Source organism: Lycorma delicatula, chromosome 5 (genome assembly GCF_047948215.1).
Source record: "Lycorma delicatula isolate Av1 chromosome 5, ASM4794821v1, whole genome shotgun sequence".
NCBI classification, from domain to species: Eukaryota; Metazoa; Arthropoda; class Insecta; order Hemiptera; family Fulgoridae; genus Lycorma; species Lycorma delicatula.
Genome location: NC_134459.1, coordinates 170,790,769 through 170,811,598, shown reverse-complemented (window position 1 = coordinate 170,811,598; position 20,830 = coordinate 170,790,769). Strand labels below are relative to the sequence as shown.

Genomic DNA, 20,830 nt, shown 5'->3' with positions numbered 1-20,830 from the left:
GTCTGTTATCAAATGTCTTTTCTAAGTCTATAAATGCCATTTATGTTTGTTTGTTTTTCTTCCTTCTATTATTAATCTGAGCACTGAAATTGCTTCCCTCTTCTCTTGACCTTTCCTGAAACCAAATAAGTGTTCAACATTTCTTCCACCTTCATCTCAATAATTCTGTACAGAATTGTAATTAAGATTTTTTTATATATGAGTAGTTGAGCTAATTGTTTTATATTATTCACATTTGTCTGCTGCTGCTTTCTGTGGTATCATGACAATAACACTCTTTCTGAAGTCTGATGGAATTTCCCCTTTTTCATAAATATTAAACATCAGTTTAATAGTTGTAGTTTCTGCAGGTATCTCATCTATCCCAGGAGCCTTTCTGCTGTTCACATCTTTTAATGTACTATTAAATTCAGATCTCACTATTATATAACATTAGATTCATTTCCTCTGTATAACTCTTCAGTATATTCTGCCCACCTTATCGACCGTTTCTTCTGTACTATAAATCAGTGTACCATCTTTATTTAACACATTAAATTTAAATTTATGTACCACAAAATTCTCCTTAACTTTCCTATATTCTCTGTCCATCTTACCAATGATCATTTTTCTTTCCACTTCTTAAGACTTCTCTTTAATCTGTAATTATGTTTGTACAAAATGAATGAATTAAAGACAACAATTTATTAAATTCACAACAGCTAGTTTTTTAACAAGTAACTTGATATTAACTACATCAGATGCGCAACGAAAATCAGTATAAATTGCATCAAGATAATTACCATCATTTAGTGCATCAATAGTATCTTCTATATATATATACAAGTTTGTTTGTGTAGATTTACCTTCCAAAAAAACCATGTTGTTCAGGAACTATATAAATTTCTTTATGCAAGTTTGATTTTCATACAAATTAACCTAAGATCTTTGCAAAAAAATTGTATTTGCTGAGAGTAATAATTATTGATATCTGAATGTCACCATTTTTAAATAATGGGCACGTTTTGGCTTACGTTGTGAAACAAAAACCTCAATTTTTGAACTGTAAAGTATTTATTAATACCACACACTATTAAACTTTTAATTACAGATTATGAGCTACACTGGTAGTAACAGAGACCGTAGGAAGGCGTGTAATCTCTCTTAACTCATAGCAGACTGTATCAGTCAGCTGGTGACTAGTCTTCACACATCAATCACTTCCTCCACTGCCTAACTGATTGGGAAAAACCTCAACAGGATATATGTAACAAATTTTTGCACGCTAGGAAAAAGAAGAGTATTTAAATAATGATTGAAGAGCTTAGTTAAAAGCTGTACAAAAAAGGCAGAGAATTTCTTCACTAAAAGAGGATGTATATTTTGGGCTTGTCAGACAAAGCCTTCTCATTAAGTCAAATGGCCTCTTCAACATCATTCTCAGTTAAAATAATGTTTAACTGCAGCGATCATTACAATTAAATGTAATTTCAGTTAAGGAAAAATCATTGTTAGTATTGACACTCTCAAATTTTTTAGTTTAGAAAATGTTTTACAATGTCAGCTCCCTTAACATACCCATTTCAAAAAGCATACAAGATTGATAAGATCTGCTGTTGTTATTTTTATTAGCAAATTTAAAAAAATCTTTGGAATCATCAGATAAAGATTCCTCAACTTTAACAGTTTAATTTAATAATAAATCTTTATGACTGAGAGTATTGCTTACACTTTGTTCTTAAAAAATTCTTAATAATGGAACAATTATTAAGAATTTATGGTGTTTTTGAATAATATGGAACTTTTTGTTGTTAGTAATAATAATGTTACTACAGAACTGCTTCAAAAAATACATTTTTTTTATAAGTAGTTTTGGTATATGACCTTTAACAATATTATTAAGTGGTCGCTATGAAAGGTGGTACTTGTGTTAAACTGATGTATATTAGTTAAAAAAATTGCACAAAAAATGAAGGAATTGTTGGAAACAGCAATTATTTTTTCGCTAACTGGATTTGGGCAATTTTAGTTAATGTCATTTCTTTTGAAAATTAAGGGTGTGAAAAGCGGAAAACAAAGAATTTTTTTCTACTTTTGGTGGTATATTAAACGATTGTTTCTCAATAATTATAATTAAGATTTAGCCCAAAACTAGTATTATTTAAGCGTGCAGAGTGTTTTTTGTGAGACAGCCTATCTTTAGTTTCAGTGAATATTTTATGGGAAAAAACACATCATTGTAATCGTTGAAAAAATTTGAATAAGTATTTAATATTAAGCTTCTAATTGAGGTCGAAAAGATCATTCAAAAATACAGTTGCAACTAGAAGGTGATCATGTATACTGTTGGCTGCTATAATGGCCAGCGACATGCAGGTATGGTTTAATATTGTCTTTCACACAGTTTTATCACGTTACTTTATACCTTGTTAATATTATAAATTATAATTTTTGTCAATATTATTATTATACTGTTGGTATTATTTTCATTTATTTTTATTTTTACAACTATTTGCAATATTTCTATCAAAGACTCATCTCTGTAAAAAGAATAACAGATTACATAAAGGCATTAAAATCATATCTGTAAACATTATACAATTCATTGTTACACTGAAATTTTTAAAAATGTGTGAATGGAGTTGCAAGCAACCGCTTTTTCTTAAGCCAGTGTTGGGTTTCAGTTTTCCTCCAGCTGTTAATAGTAACTTTATTTACCACAAAAGGGTGATAAGTTGCGTTATCCATTATTATTATGTTCCTTCTTGTAAGCAATTCAAAAATTCATTTGTAAACCAATTTTTAAAACTGTCCCTATTCATTTCTGAGTATTAATATGAAGAACCGGCTTTCAATTTACTGCGGAAAACGCATTTACTTTCTGTAATGAACTATGTTTTAGCTAAACCTGCATGACATACTGTTAATTTACTGCCTTTCTGATGAGTATTTTAATTTTAATATCTCATTTTTCTTTGAATCTTGCTGAATGATTTTCATTAACATACATCTCATCTATGTGAAATATATGTAGGTCATCACATGACACTTTTAATTTGTGAAATCTGTTTAAAAATTAAATTTTTTTTAATGCAATAGCATGTTTTTCCATCTAAAAATGTTGATCATCTTCAGTTTTTTTATAACAAAAACCAATTTTTTTCACAATGTGACAAACAGTTGTAGATGATAGACTTACATGTAGTTTTTCCTCTTTGGATTTCATTCTGAACGGTAGGGTAGTATAGACTTACATGTAGTTTTTCCTCTTTGGATTTCATTCTGAACGGTAGGGTAGTACTGAGGTAACTGTTCAACAAAACGTCCACTGAAATGCCTACTCAAAGGTCAAAATAGTGATGATGATTGCAAACCTCCTGAAAGGAGATGCCACTTGAAGTAGAAGAAGAATAAGCTTACATTTGCCACACCAGATTTACAACTTTTTTTCTGCCTTATAGATATAGTCATAGAAATAATAAAAGCCAGTTTTCTCCAATTCAATATTAGTATTCAAAAAATCTATTGAAAGATCTGTAAAACCAAATATAATTAATTCATTTGGAAAAATGTAACTATTTCTTATTCGGTTTTCTACAACTGAAACTGTTGTCTGTAATGGAACCAAAGCAGAAAGCTACCCAGTTCAGTGTAGTAGTTATTAGGTTACAGAGTAACTAGAGTTGTATTTGATTCCTGGCAAAGATTAAAAATCTTTTCACCTCACATTTTACCTCGCCTATCTTGTTAAATACATGTATAACATATCCCCAAGTACAACAATCTAAAATAAAAAATACCATACTGTTGATTTTATTTGGCACTTGATAATCTATAATCCAGAAATAAGTAAATTGTTGAGTGGCATTGGTTCTTATGTTTCTCCAAAAACAGTTTATTGTTTATACAAATATCATGTATGGCAATTATCCTTGCAAACTGCTTCAAGCTGTACCTGTTTAGGCAATACAGCAAGAAAAGGTTTAAAGTAGTTAACAGTCCTGAAGGAAAAGATTCTTATCAATGCTATGTTTCCTATATTGCTGGAGCAAAGAAATGGTTAATCTAGAGTGGAAAGCCACCATTAGCTTGGTAGGATTCATGAAATGTATCTATGTACCATAGTGAAATTTTATTTTGGCCCTGGAATCGGTAATTATGTTAAAAATATGGTGTACGGATAAATTTGTTATGACTGTTGAAATGATGCATACAAAATGCAAAAATAAAACTATGTACTTTTTACCCAAGTAGGTTTACAGAAAAATCTATCAGAGACTAACTAAGAATAAAGGGCAGAGGAATTGGCATGAGTCAAACTGTTTCCAGATGTAAGAGTGGGTTCAGAGAATACTGGTCAGTGCCCATAACTCCACTTGACTACCTATAATCAAGGGAAATGAGTAACGAAAAAAGATTACAAACCAATGATTATCTGTTTTACGCCCTCTCAACTGAAGAGTTGCATAAAAGTCAGCAAAATATTTCTGTTTGTGACTGTTTACGACAAAGTGGAGTTGAGCCTAATGTTGAAAACGTTCACCTGGCGATGCGTAATATTGGAGAGATTCAGTCTTATTGGTATCAACCACCGGGTTGGTCTAGTGGTTAACACGTCTTCCCAAATCAGTTGATTTGGAAGTTGAGGGTTCCAGCGTTCAAGTCCTAGTAAAGCCAGCTATTTTTACACGGACTTGAATACTAGATCGTGGATACCGGTGTTCTTTGGTGGTTGGGTTTCGAATAACCACACAGCGCTCAGGAATGGTCGAACTGAGACTACCAAAATACAGTTAGTTCATTTACACTCATACATATACCATACTCAGAAATATTTTCTGATAGGTAATTACCGGAGGCTAAACAGGTAAAAGAAAGAAAAAGTCATATTTATATACTGCCTTCACAGATTTATTGGCAAAGGTCGGAAATTTAGGAGCTCTGGAATTGTACTTCACACTTTCGTGTGAATGATCTGGTCTGACCGGGACATTTTTTTTGGCAGTCGAGTTTTTTTAACAGATATAAAATTTCTGTTATCTCTTAAAGGCGTCTTCTGTGAGTATATTTCCACATATTTATATGTTGTTTTATATTGTAATAATTTTTGGCTTTTTTGTGGAAATTGCACTAAAAAAAGTAATTTTATATTTATATTACTACTAAAATTCATGTTGGCATCGTCGGTCCGACATATTTGCCGTAATCATCTGTTTGCGAGTTAGGTTAGTTGAATTACAACTATAGCAAGTTGTTGTAAGTTGATGTCGATAGTTGATATTCGATGTAAGTTAATTACGCTAATATTAATGTTTAATGACTACTAATGTAAAATATGTCTTTTTACATTAGTAAAATATGCAACTGTAGTTTCTATTTTTTCTATTCTTTTAAAATGTTCTACACTGTTGGTCTTGTGTACGATGGATAATCACCTTACAAAGAGCGGCATCAGTCATCTTCAGCTGACTGAGTCTCCGACTGAATAACTGTTAAGGTAGTTTATAGTTTTAACTACAAAACTGTAACCTCTCTCCACAGAACTCTAGCCTTAACCTTAAACCCTAACCTCTCAACACAGAATGGATTATTATCTTAACAGGTCACCATAACTCACAAAACTGATTGTTAATTAACTAAAATATTGATATCCTCAGCTTGGATTTTTACCTTCTACAGATCATTGCTGTCCAAACCATTTATCATTTAGATATTGTATTTAACTAATTCTAAGCATATCTATTATTAGTAGGAGAGCTGTTGAACATTTTAGGTTAGGTATTTGATGCTCTGTAAAAATTTGTGTAACACTACTTTTTTAATGTGTGAATACATAATCAAAGACCTGGCTGAAGCGTAGTGGCGGCCTAGCAAACCCTTGAATTTCTAATTTTGCAAAATTTTATTTGCAAAAAATGCTTTAGGCATTTTGAAATTTTAATACTTTTAAATTTTGTATTTAATGAAATAAGAAATAAAAAAGCCAGATTATTTAGTCGGGTTTAAAATTTTCTCAGGCTGTTTCAAAATTGTATTTCATAAATATTGAAAAAATCTAAATATAAATAAAATTGATTTAAAAATTTCAATGAATGAAATGTTTTACAGTTAGCAGCGATTTTATTGTTTTTATTATAAATACTTAAATTTTAACCTGAATGTTTTTATTTTTGAAGATAATGGATGTACCTAAAGAATATCTACACATTTGAAGCTCTGTCCTCTAAAAGTATCAAACTACAAACTGAAGATGATACTGCAGCGGATACATGTTTGGTTTTACCACATCTCCCGATTGAAGATGATATTACATCTGATTGTGTAAGTATAATTTGATTTATATTTTTTGTTTATGTTATATAGGAAGTGTCATCACATCATTAAACTTAACATTAAAATGTTGATTTTATGTTTTAGGATAGTAAATCTTTGCAAGTGAAAGTGGAGCCACTTGGTAATGGTTGTATAATGAAGATCTATTGCGATTGAAGAGATCTTCAATCGCAAGAGATCTATTTTATAATTATAGTGATGTATGAAGTTTATTCTAGCCCTCTCAGTGTGTATACATTGGAGTATTATATGAATGAAAGTTTATGTATGCACTTAATGTCGATTCTTTAATTTGACTTCATTGCATTTTTTACCATGTTTTGATTTTTTCTTTATGTGATTTATACAGAGTGCCCCAAAATCACTTTACTAAACTGAAAAATTATAAATGGATTATCTACTGAAGTCTTCATGTGTTACATGTTTTCATTTTGCAGGATCGCTTATCAGTTTTAAAAAACAAGATCTAATCAGCTGATTTTATTACTAATTGTAATGGATTTTGTGAATAACAAGTATGAATTGTAAACTGACAAATAGCAATGCTTGTTTATTCTACAATGTTGGTAGTAAATAGTAGTGATATAATGAAGCTGTAATATTAACAAAAAAAAAATTATTGATATTATTAATGGTGATATTAAAAAAGATGCTTTAATAATTGAAGAGACCAATTTAGTTAAATAAGAAAATTTAAATGTTGAAAATGAAGTGGTGCTGTCGTTAGATTTTGCATACACTGAAACATAAATTATCCATCTGAGTAATTGATGGTTAATTTTGGAAAATTAACTGATTTTGAAGTCGTGAGTTCTAAGCTTCAAATCCTAGTAGAGACAGTTACTTTTATTAGCATTTGAAAACTAGATTGTCAATACTGGTATTCTTTGGTAGTTGGGTTTCAATTAACCGCACATCTCAGGGACGGTCGACCTGAGACTACAAAGCTAAACTTCATCTACATTCATACATATCCTCATACATCCTCTGAATCCACCTCCAAACCACCTTACTGTGGTTCCGGAGGTTAAACAGAAAAAGAAAACTAAATATTGATCTATCCAGAACCAAATGTGTTTAATTTAAAAAAGGTTTATCATATGGTACTGGACATATTCTAATGTTTATGGGTAACACTAAAAAAAAAATCCACATGCAGCAACTTTTCTAATAAATTATTTAATATTAACTCCATGAAGAGCACAAAAAAAAACCAATATAAATTGCATCAAGCTGAGAGCAATCATTTAGCGCATCAACAGTATCGTCCATTTATACACACAGGTTTGTTTGTGTAATTAAATTTACCTCCCAAAAATCTTTGTTCAGGAACTATACATTTTTTCATGCAAGGTGTAGTTTTCGCACAAAATAACTTATCTAAGAGTTTCACAAAAACATTGCATTTCCTGATAGAGTGATAATTAATGGTGTGAATGACACCGTTTTTATTTAGCGGGCATGGGCATATGTAGCAAATTTTCAAAACACCAAAGAAAATATGATTATTTAAAGAATGATTGATGAACGTAGTTAAAAACTGTATAAAAAAGGCAGAGCATTTATTGACTAAAAGAGGATGAATATATTCTGGGCCCATCAAAGAATTATTAAGTGGACAAATGGTGTCTTCATCATCATTTCTCAGTTAAAATAATGTTACTGCTGTGATCATTTCAGTTAAATGTAATTTTATTCTTGGAAAATTATTGTTAGTAAAGACTCCCAAACATTTTAGGAAAAATTCTACAATATCAGCAACCTTTTTAGCATACTCATTTACAAAAAGCATACGAGATGGATAAGATCTATCGTTATCATTTTTATTAGCAAATTTAAAAAATCTTTAGTTGTCATTAGATAAAGATTGCTCAGCTTTAACAGTATAATTTAATAATAACTCTGTAAGATTTAGTATTACATATACTGTTCTTAAATAATTCTGGATAATAGGTAGATTTACATTGTTTATGAAATTTATGGAACTTTTTGTTATTAATAATTGCAATAATAAGTTACTATAACATTTAACTAAAGAAATGTATTTGATGTTTTCCCATGCAGAACCTGGTTTTTTAAAGTCACCTAATATTAATAATAGTTTAACTGTGGCTGCACTGTTAATGTGTGTGGTGAGTGAATTAGATACAATTTATTTTTGTTTTATAAATATACAAAATGTCATAAACATATCTACTTTGTAGAATCATTTTTTGTTTTTTATTATAGCAAGTAGATTTAGTGCAACTGAAAGAGGAACCCGACTAGTTTTCATCAACTATCCAAATGGACCTTTGCAATACCAAATATGTATAATTTAAAAAAAGGTTTATCATATTATACTAGACATATTCTAATGTTTAATGGGTAACACTAAGTAAAAATAAAAATTTTTTCAGTAAAATTAAAAATAAATTTTGAACATACATACATACAAAGTAAGAAAAAATTAATATGGTTAAAAGTAAACAATATTATGTTAGAAAAAGTGCAATCTGTAGAAATTTGCTTTTATAATGACATAGGCCTAAATCTATATATGTTTTTGCTAAATGTAAATGAATTGCAAAAAAGTCAGTTAAAAAACCCAGTAAAATAAAGATTTATAAAAAAACTTCCCGTTGAAGCAAAGATCTATTTGAAATAGTGTGAAAATTTTAAAATAATGTATTTATTTTTTTTAAAAATTGCCTAGTCTGAATTTAAAAAGTCCAGCTAGTTTGAGGTCTAGAAAATTGGGGCCTCTACTATTTATCTTTTCATTACATATCATCTGTGTTTCATTTGGTCTTGGTGGTGTTGCTTTTTTTGTTCTGTAGTTAAACAAATTGCAACCTACAGATTAAGGAAGTAAAAACTATATATTTCTAATAACTTTTGGGTACTTACGTATTAACGCCACCGCAGCTACAGCTTTATTTAAAATTGAGTATTTATTTATTTTATTGTTATTTAAATAATAAATAATTGCAATAATTACTGAATTTATTAAATGAATACTCAAAAAATTACAGTGTTAATTAGTTAAGTTTGGTTAAATTATATTTATAAAATAAATATATTAAAATTAATAAAGAGATTGTTTTGAATCTATGTTAAACTCTATATCGGCCCATTTTCCACCGAAATCCGATTGACTACTTTGATTTTAAATAAAGCTGTAGCTGCGGTGGCGTTAATACGTAAGTACCAACTTTTGTAATATTCCATTGATAGCATATTTATATAAAAATTATTAAAACAACTTTTTTTTTTTTTTTGGTCTATTTCTGTCTTTAATTCTTGATTTTTGTGTCATTTTTAGCAATTGTAAATCTTTAATAATATTTGTTACCAAAAATATCTATTTTAAATTGAATTTTATGATGTATATAATGGTAATATTAAGTAGCAGATAAGAGTAAAAGAAGTGATTTAATATTTTAATATCTAATATTTAATATCTTTTTTTTTAAAGGAATCTGAGATCGTATTGAATGATGATGTTTCATCACAACCTAATCTTAATATGAGAACCAATAAACAAATAAATGATTTACGCACGATGAAGATAGATGAAGAGATGGGGTTTCATCCAGGTCATGTAAGTATTAAACATGATTTCTCTCTTGTTTATTTCATAAATAAATATATATATATGTGTGTGTGTGTGTGTGTGTGTGTGTGTATTTGTATGTATGTATATTATATTACTTCTATGTGTTCTGTTATAAAAAAAAATTGTTTTATTTTTATTAGTTCTATTTAATTAATACTGGCTTATGCTGTGTATAAATAAATTATCAGTGTGTGGGAGCAAAATTTTTGTTTGAAAATTTGGTGATAATTTAAATGTATGTATTACAATCTGTTGATATAGTTCACATTTCAATAAGCTCTGTGTGATTTGTTGTTAATTGTTCCAGTTGTAATATTTAAATATTTTATCAGGTAAGCAATTTAAAACAGACCCGATACAGAGAGTTAAACATGCAATGCAGCAGAAACAGTCTGGTTTGTGTGGGTTCCGCCTATTTGGTTACCATTTGTGATGTTTCTGAAAATATTCAGAAATTATTATACTAGATTTTTTGTAAGGATTTGGTATTTGTTTTTGGTTTCTATATTTGGGTATTTTATTTCAAATTTTTGGTTACATAGGTAGCCTAGATAGGTTATCTAGGCAATCTGTTGGAGTGGGTGAGTTTATTCTCTTTGAACTGCTCTACTGGCACAGGGACTGTCTGTTACTCAGTTTGTATTTATTGTTATTGGTTTTTGTTATGTTTAATAATTTGTGGTCTGTTAATTTTGAATTTCATACATTTGTTTAATTTGAACAGCTGCTGTCACATTGGGAACGGTTTGTTTGTTTATGTTTTGTATTGGTAGTTTTCATTTGTATTGTGTGTTTATTATTGTGCACCCACATTGTTTGGCAAAGATAATGACTGTTGGTAAGTCTATTAAACTTTAATCTGAGATTTTACGTGAAAATTTTCTTACCTAAATTTTCATGTAGTCAATCCAACACGGGTTAAGTGGTGCGAATTTCTTGTACTTGAGGGTTTACCCATTTAGTTCACTATATAGTGGTTTGTTGATTGAGGGTATGTCTGACACAGCTGACATTAAGAAACGGGGTAAGCCCAAGTGGGTTAAACCTGGTGAGGTGTTGCAGCTTGGTGGCTCTTCCTCCTCTTCTAGGGAGGATAAGTCGCAAGATGAGCCATCGACCTGGGCTGAAGAGGTTAAGGTTTTGGTTCAAGAATCAGGGAAAACCTTTAGAAAGGCAGGTACCTTTGCCACCTTAGTGCGAGCCTTTGAGGAGAATTATGATTTAATTGTTTAGTTATTGGAAACTCAAAGGAGTGCCTCCAAAAGTGTGCGGGATAGGATTCTTCCTAAGGTGAGGGATTTTAAGTCAGTTGTAGCAGCGCTGGCTGAGGGATAAGAGATGTTGGCTGCTAAGCCTGTTGTAGCAAGAGAGGTGGTAAAGGAGACGTGAAGCTAAGATTGGTAAGTCTGACGTGAGAGTGGATTGTAGGAGAAAGAGGCGAAGAAATTTGTGGATTCTCTCGGTTAGACTCTTAAGTTTTGGAGTGTCAATGATTTGGAATTGGATAACCTAGCAGAAAAATTATCGGCGTCCTTTATTGACACTGCTTAGTGCTCTATACCATGTAGTTCCAGTCGATAGAGGCAAGTGTTGTGGTCGAATAAGGAATATACTAATTTGAAACAGTCTGTCTGTTGTTTACGAAGGGCATCTCAATGAGAATGTGATCCTGGATGGTGGGCCATACTTGTTGCTAATTATAGAGAGCGCAGGAATTATTAATTTTACAAGGTATGTAGTACCAAAAGAGATTCATGGCGTTCTTTTGTGCAGCACCGGGTAATAAAGACCCTAACCCACCGGGTTGGTGGTGAACGCGTCTTCCCAAATCAGCTGATTTGGAAGCCGAGAGTTCCAGCGTTCAAGTCCTAGTAAAGCCAGTTATTTTTACATGGATTTGAATGCTAGATAGTGGATACCGGTGTTCTTTGGTGGTTGGGTTTCAATTAACCACACATCTCGGGATTGGTCGAACAGAGAATGTACAAGACTACACTTCATTTACACTCATACATATCATCCTCTTTCATCCTCTGAAGTAATATCTGAACGGTAGTTACCGGAGGCTAAACAGGAAAAAGAAAGAAAAGAAAGGTAATAAAGACCCATGAGGAGTAGTATATAGAGTTTTGGGACACAAACGTAGAAAGGATGTTCTTCTGTCCACTCTCTCAACTTGGCATGGAATTATATTAGACAAAAGTGAAATGTTACAAAAACAGCTTTGTTTTAATGCCTGATGATAATGCAGATGGTGAGTCTGCGTATATTTACTGGTGTGTCGTGAGGTCGCTCATGTATATGGGGATGCTTTATCTTCGGAAATTACCGAGGCTGAAGTGTGTCAGGTTATTTGTAGTTTTGGAAAGGTTATGGCCCCTTCCTTTGATGGTATAACAGTGGAGCTTCTTGTTTGCTGTGTTTGAGTTTGTGTCAGAACTGTCACATGGGTTTTCAGGAGATATTTGTTTGCTGGGTATTTCCCAGTTTGTTCGAGGAAGAAAGGATTAGTTAAATTATTATTTAAATTCGGTGACAAGGAAGCTACTGTTTGTGCCTCTTACAGGCCCTTGACGTTGCTGTCAGCTCACGGTAAAGTTTTTGAGAAGGTTCTGTATCTTCGTGTGAATGAGAGATTGACCTTGTGATGTTACTGAAAATCCTCAAGGATGTAATGAAAATGAATTGCAAGTTCTGCAAAGTTATTTCAGATGACATTCATTTCATCAAGATGTGGTGCTTTGTGGAAACAGCCATGAAATTAGTAAGACACTGTCTAAGGGTTGTCTCCAGGGCAGTTTGTTGGACCCTCTGTTGTGGGTGGTAGAGTTTGATTCTCTTCTGAGGCATAGGTTGTCCAGCAGGTGTTGTGGTGGCTTATGCTGATGGCAGGCTGCTGCTGGTCAAACAGTCCTCACAAAGCGAGGTTGCATTCAGATCCACTTGGGCATGCAGGATGCTTGAGCCGTGAGGTCATCAACATAAGATGATGTTCAGCTTGGAAAAGACCACGATGATACTCCTTAAAAGTCCATTTGGCAGCAAGCGTATATTTTGATGTCAGGCCAGCGAATCAAATATATTCAGGTTCAAAAGTACCTCAGGGTGTTTCTTCATGGGAATTTTTGATTCAAGGAGGAGCACTTACAATATGTCGCAAAGAAAGCTTGTAGTACCTTCTGTGGTATTCGACATGTGATCAATCCTGATGGGGTTCTTAATTTTAAGACCATGAGTACGCTGTATAAGGGTGTGTATGAGGTAATTATGCTATATGCAGCGCCTGTCTGGGTGAAAAAGATGAAATTTAAAAAGTTATTGGGATATGTTATTGAGACCCAATACGTCTTGCTGTTAACATTGACAGGAGGCTACCATATGATGACATGAGTCAATCTTGGTGATTGCTGGAGTGAATCTTGTGTCAGAGGAGCAACAGTGATATGTTGCTGAGAAGTCAGGAGAGTTGACTTCAGAAAAAGTTTGGACTATAAAGCAACAGGGCTATCCTTTATGGCAGGCAAGATGGGGTGAAACAGTTGATGGGCATGATCTGTTTCCTGATGTTGCTGGTTTGCAGGGCGCTTTTTGGGTATGATCAAAAAATTTGTGATGCAATTTCTTCCAGGGTATGGCACGTTTAGGGGCAGATTGGATTGCTTTGGCCTGGTTGATTCCGTGTTATGTCTACAATGTGGTGCGCTGGACAATTACATTTATGTTTTCTATGAATGTTTCACTGTGATATGAAGCATACAGAAGTGATTTGTTAGCTTGATGTTATCAGGTCGACGTTGGACTTCCATGAAAATTGGAAAAACCAGGCTGAATGGACCATCATTGAAGAACATATGGGATCTCTTGTAAAAGAAAGGATTGCTGAAGGTGTGTAGAGTAGGTTCCCCCTTGGGTTTTCCATTTGTTGTTCTGTTATGTTCTTGTTATGGTATTAGTATTCATGTTTTATGTTCTGCTCGTGTTCTCTATTTACATTTTTTTACATTCTGTTTTATGTTTTTGTTTTATTTTATTCATGCTGGTGTGTGTTGAACTCAGCCTTTCCTATTAGGTGTAGTTTATTTTATTGTAAGCGTAATTGGTCAGTCTTGTTTAAGACTTATTGATAGGTTTTTTGTAGGGATAATATGGAGAGGGTGACATTGCGACCAGAATCATCACATGATGGGAGTCTATTCCTACAGGGTCAGGATGGACGTGATACAGATGAAACATAGTTGTGAAATATAATGTTATTAATGAAATGAAAGTAAAATAAATTTTAATTCTGTATTTATATTAGGTAAAACTAAACAATATTTATAAACTCTAATCCCCTTCAGATCTGGGAACAGAGGCTATTGTCCTCTGCTGACTGTAAAAGCTGTATGAATGTGTACTAATGAGTTTAATGTGCAACACATTGGCTTCTTCCATCAAGACAAAGAAACAATGTGTTGCACATTAAACAACAACAGTTTTTATCCACAATCTTAATCGAGTAAAGAATTCTTGAAAATTGTACAGAAGACTTTTGTACTGACAATACAGTTACAAAAATTGTTTCCTTCCATATATAGGAAATTCATTCACTAGTCTTGATAAATGAAACCATGTCCCTCATCTGACAAAAAAGTGTAGATCGGGTGTATCTGATATCAACAATGTTTTTGAGAAGTCAATCTGCATTAATTAAGGTGTTACGGTTAGTTCTCATATGTTGTTACATAGTACGGTTTCAGATTTAAATCGGCAAGGATCTAAAGGCAAAATGTATAATTTACATCGCTTTATTGTGAATGATTTTATCGTTCCTGTAAAGGATTTGAGGTGTGTAGAAATGTGTGAGGTGTGTACCACAAAAGTGCTAATTTGTAAGAGATGCTTTTATTTTATAATCTTATATACTTATAATACAAGATTATATTATAGTAATTATATATTATAAATAATGTTTTCTTAGTTATATATATATTTATTTACTTATATATACAATACATACCCTATAATCTACAGGGTGTCCAGACTAAAAGTATCCTAAAGTACAACTTGTATTAAGAAAACCAGGTAATAATTTTTACAACTTTTTTTTTATTATTAAACTCAAAATTTTAATGTAGGTTAGTCAGCTTTAATGTATGCACCTATTTTAGCTCATCAGACGCCTAGACGATAATGTAACTCTTGCCATGTGTTTAGGAGCAACTGCGGCATTGTTAGAGCAACACCTTTAAAATTTTTTTTTTTAATACGTTCAAATCTCAAATTTTTCTTTGTTATAACTTTTAATAAACCCTCAAGCAAAACAATCCAGAGGAGTGATATCTAAGAGATGTAGGTGGCAATGTACTAGGACCTCCTTGTCTGATTTAACATCCGGGGAAGTGTTATTTAGGTACATGTCGATAAAAGTGGTGTGGAGCACCATCTTGTTGGAAACTGAATCCTGCAGGAATCTGAAGAACAGCAAAGTTCGTAAGCATATAATGGTACGTGTGCCCTGTAACAGTGGACTTCATGAAAAAACTGCCCAATGATGCCATCTTTTCTCATCATAACAGATACTGACTTTTGGTATGTCTCATTCATTTTTTATTCCTGCATGGTGTTTTCACTATACCAGATTTGACAATTGTGTCTTTAACTATCACAAATGTATGAAAAGTTGCCTCATCTCTAAATAAAATATCATTATAATTAGGATTGTTTTCAATATGATGATTACCTCTGCTACAAACTGATATTGGCAGCGAACGTTTGGTTTAATGTGATGTATTTGTAACTTGTATACTTGCAAATGGAGTGCTTATTACCAATGTCATGAACAGTAGAAAGAGGAATTTGCAGTCCATAACTAGACCACCTAATAGACTTACCTAGACTGGCAGTGAGTGCATCGCTTACTTGATTCACAGTCTTTTGCAAAACATGCACCAAAGCATGTATCTTGACAGTTGCATTGGAGTCGGCTTGCCTGCACTTGTGTATTCTGCTGAATCTGAGAGTATACTGAACAAATCTTAGGGATATATCGTGTCGTTTGAGCTTATGTTGTAAGAGATTTCAAGGACTGGTTTCCTAAATAGGGCCATAGTTTTAGATACCTTCACCCCAGACATCGTGTATATAAAATGTGTGGGTTTGTAGATCTGATCAATATGAATGTAGAAGTAATAAATATATTGACCTGTTACTAATTTGCTAACTAGTTGGTTTTCTTAAAACATGCATTTGATAATAAAGTTTCAGTCAAGAGTATAAACATACTATAAAATAAGTAAAATTCCTTATTATACTAAAGTTAACTCGATGATTAATTAATATTCAATACCATGTTGATTATGAATATATGTTAAAATTATTCAATTTTTTATACATATTTTGTGGCTTTTTGAAAGATAACACTTATTAATGTTATTGTAATTGAAATAATGTTTTATTAATTCATAATTATAACAAAAAATAACTTAATTTGCAGGTTGCTATGGATAAAGGAACTATCAAGGGAAGTACCAAGAATTTTATTACTTGTAAGAGCATAAATAATTCGTTAAATGATGGAATTATAAGTGAAAACTCCAGTGAATGTAATTATGCTTATGGTGATGTAACGATAAAAAATTTAATTGAGAATATAAGTAGTGAAAACAAGTTGCTCGAGCAGAAAGGAAGGAAATTGGTTTGTGAATATTGCAATGAAAGATGTAATATTGCAAGATTCAGATGTAACTGTTATTTAAAGAGACACATTAACATTCATACTAAACAGAAAAAAAAATAATAGTAACTTTTGTCAAAAGTCATTTCATTTTGAAAATGTTTTAAAGAGACATCTTAATATTAATACAACAGAGGAAAATTATGTTTGTAACTTCTGTCAAAAGTCATTTAATAGTAAATCTCATTTAGTGAGACATCTTAATATTCATACAAAAGAGAAAAATTATATTTGTATCTTTTGTCCGAAGTCTTGTTATGATAGTTCTACTTTAAAATCACATTTAAATATTCATATTAAGGATTATGTTTGTAACTTCTGTCAAAAATCACTTCATAGTAGATCTTCTTTAGTGAGACATCTTAATACTCATACAAAAGAGAAAAATTATATTTGTAACTTTTGTCAAAAGTCATTTAATGACAAAAGCCGTTTAAATAAACATATTAATAATCATACAAAAGAAAAAAATTATATTTGTAACTTTTGTAAGAAGTGTTTTAATCATAGTTCAAATTTAATATCACATTTAAATATTCATACTAAGGAGAAAAATTATGTTTGTAACTTCTGTCAAAAGTCATTTAATACTAAATATTCTTTAGTGAGACATCTTAATATTCATACAGAAGAGAAAAATTAATTTATAACTTCTGTCAGAAGATGTTTAATCATTTTTCTAATTAAAAGTTGCGTATTAATTTGCATCCCAAAAGGAAAAATTATGTATGTAAATTTTGGCAAAAGTCTTTTAATTGCAGTTGTGATTTTAAAACATATTAATTTCCACATAAAGAAAAAAATTAATATTTGTAACATTTATCAAAAATCATTTAATCAGATTTATATTTTGGAAAGACATCTTAACAATATCCTTATTAAAGAATTATGACCTTTTAAGAAATTGATTAAGGAAAAAGTAATAGCATTCTTTCATATGTGTATAATTTAAAACTAATATGACAAAATTTTTCTTATGTTTATAATTTAATGTTACATTTTTCTCATTTTTACAACTTAAGGCGGGGAATTTCTATCTTGTTTGCCTCAAATGCAGATTTGTATATTACTGTAGTTTATAATATATGATGAGTATGTACATTTTAATCCCAGAACCATGGCAGTCAGAAAATTTGGTGTAAAAAGTTATATAAAGTTCTCAAGTGAGACTTGTGTAAATCACAAGTTATATGTGTTTTTCTTGAACATTTTTTTTTCTCAAATAACGCTGATCTTGAATGAATCTAAAAGCCTCATTCTGATTTTATATTAAGTTTAACTTCACATCGTGTGTCATACATTTTAGTAATGTTTTCAAATATTAAAACCAAACAAGCTGTGCCTGTTATCAATATTGACCTAAAAATCTTTACTAGCTTTTAATTTACTACCAAACATACATGTAAAAAAATTAGTGCTACTTTCAAGTATCAATTTCTTTAAAAATGTCTATTGTTATCTGCTGGTTGTGAATTATTTTCCTCTTTTTATAAGCTTTTATTTAACTTGCTTTAGTTATAATCAAATCTTGCAACTGCTATATCTTTTGATCTATCGTATGAAAATCAATGAAATTTGATTCACGTTTAAACATTTCATTTTAATTAATTATGAATTTTTATTTAACGAATTCATAATTACGATTACAATTATAATAACGATAACAATTAATAATTTTTCAGATTACTGTCAAAATGTAATAACTTTGTGCAAGATTTCTAAATTTAATTTTTATTTTTAATCTTATTAATCCTTAAAGGTCATCTCTGTGCAAATTTGAACTGTCAAAGAATTAACACTCGAGTAATTTTATTACAGATAAATAAAGTATATACATATACCAAACAACCTCATTAAACAAAAAATATATTTTAAAATACCTATAAAAAAATACCTACAAAAAATGTCTATAAATACTTATTCGAAAATGTTGTTATAAAAACTGCACCACGCTTTTATTTAACGAAATATTTTCATTACTTTTAATTTTAAAATTTAATAATTATTACATTTATTTATTGGTTATTATTAGATATTTACTTTTTTTACTTTTCAGTTCATTTTTATATTTCTTAATATAGTATATTTTTTTGTTTAAAATTCTCAATTTGATTTCTTATTTTTTTACTTTTTAGAGGGTTTTTCTAATTTGTTTCCTTTTGTTTATTAGTTAAATAAAAGCTATTTTTAAAAAATAATGTTTTTTTCTTTTGCAGCAACAAGCATAATTAAAAATACTCCATAACTTTGAAAATAAACAAAAACTAACATTTTGAAATGTATGTCTCTATTCATTTAAATAGTCTTATTACTCTCTCAACTTCTGTTCACAATAAAAAAAGATTTTTTTTTTTGTAAGGATGGGAGCCGCAAATCTAAACAGTAAGAGGGCAGAGACTTGAGATGGCAGGTCTCTCCACCGTGCTCAGAAATTCTATTTGCATCTCTACTAGTTTTCGTTGTTATAACCTCTAAAATATTATGAATTTATTTGTGGAAATTTAGACATGTTTTTAAAAGTATATATACTGTCGGAAAATGCAAAAAATGTTTAATTTTTTTTTACCCAACAAGTTTAAAACCTCCCAAAAAAATTAAGAATCTTTAAAATAAAAAATCCTCTGTTGGCACTGTTAGTATTCTTATACATTTCTTTAACAAATTTTTTGTTATATATTTTAAGGGATTTTTATTTAAGATTTTTTTTTGACTGATGAATTAATTCATTTAAATCTGTGATAATTAATTTCTAGAGATTTTGATTTATTTTTAATATTCGTCAAACATTTGAATTTTTTTATGTAATATATAATCCTTTTTTCCTGCAATTATTTTAATGTTTCTATTTGAATTTTTCTTACTTCAAAATTGTCTGCAATTATTGCCTGATCTTCCATAAAGGCAAAACAATTTCTTCCTAGGTTGTCCTTTTTGTAACCCAATTTTTTTTCTACCACATTTAGTTTCATTGTTTTTCCTCCATTCTTTGATGTCTATCTAGAACACAATTAAAAGGGATCTGACTCAACGGTCTCATTAACGTATATTTTACGATGCTTAAATTATTTATTGGTAATTTAAATTCTTTTTCTGATAATTGAAAATAAATTAATCTTTAGAAAAGGCAATGGAAATTATTTGTTAGGGTAAGAAGGTTATAATTTATGCGGCTTATTAATTTTACACATACTATTTGTTCCGCACAAGATCTTCCATTTCTAAACCACCCTGATGTATTCTCCAAATTGTTTATTGATGTGCCCTTCTATTCTCACAACTTTTGTAAGATTTTATAGGTTACTGAAAGAAGAGAAATTTTGTGAAGAGGATGAATTAGAGCATTCTTGTGGGATTTTTTCTCTCTTCAAAATGTTTTCAAATCAATTTTCTAATAAATCATATGATAATTTTAAAAATTGCAAAGTTGTTGGGTCCTCATCCAAATGCTTTATTATTTTTTAGATATCTGATGTATTCTTTATGTCTTGTTTATTCGGGGATTTGTGTTTTCTAGGTAAGTTACTGGTTCCAGACAATGCGGCTTTTCTCTGTGTTTTTTGCAGTTTGAATAGTTTTTTATAATTTGCTAAAATTTCACTATCACAAGTTTATATGACTTTAATTAAAATTATTTTTTCTTATATTTCATCTGTACTAATTTCTTAGAAAATAATTTCCTAAGAAATATGCTTTAGAAATATGTTTATAATATATAATTTGTGATCACAAAAAACAGGATGCTTCTTTATTTTAAACATACATCATTCCTTTTCATAAAAACAAATCAGTTGTACTTTAGTGTGACTGAATACAAGTTTATTATTTATCTCGGGCTAGTAGTGTTGATTAAAACTAAATTAAACTTGTTCACTTTGTCCAACCTACATGGTGTGAGTGGTGCTAATGAGTGTCTATATGCATCTTTGGGGGCTTAAAATCTTAGGTTGGTTTTGAATTTGTTAGCGCATTAAATAAATTGTTTTTACTTTCTTATTTAGACATTTATGGACAGTGTTAAAGATAATTTGTTCCAGCATTTTTTTTTATGTCGATTCAGTTTCTTTCTCTTTTCCTCAGGCCTTTTCTGCAGCCATCTTCTTTTTCTATTTCTTAATCATGATTGAAAATTAATTATCTAAAGAGATCCTGTTTTTAAAATCTTTCTACAATTCCTACCTCTTGGACATCTTATTTAATTGCTTCAA

General features: G+C 30.5%; 1 protein-coding gene across 4 annotated transcripts in view; it reads left to right on the top strand.

Annotated features, from left to right (window-relative positions):
- Nucleotides 1-18,823, top strand: part of LOC142325591 (uncharacterized) — a 30,131-nt gene extending 11,308 nt beyond the window's left edge. The window contains exons 1-4 of one of the 4 annotated variants that reach the window (XM_075367525.1): nucleotides 2,217-2,355; nucleotides 6,156-6,300; nucleotides 9,770-9,895; nucleotides 16,386-18,823. In XM_075367525.1, coding sequence (XP_075223640.1) covers nucleotides 6,163-6,300; nucleotides 9,770-9,895; nucleotides 16,386-16,688 — 567 coding nt within the window. In that variant the 5' untranslated portion in view covers nucleotides 2,217-2,355; nucleotides 6,156-6,162 and the 3' untranslated portion in view covers nucleotides 16,689-18,823. Of the gene's footprint in view, nucleotides 1-2,216; nucleotides 2,356-5,167; nucleotides 5,266-6,155; nucleotides 6,301-9,769; nucleotides 9,896-16,385 lie in introns of those variants that run through there. The other 3 variants (XM_075367523.1, XM_075367524.1, XM_075367526.1) reach the window with 3 other exon arrangements.
- Nucleotides 18,824-20,830: the final 2,007 nt, after the last annotated feature.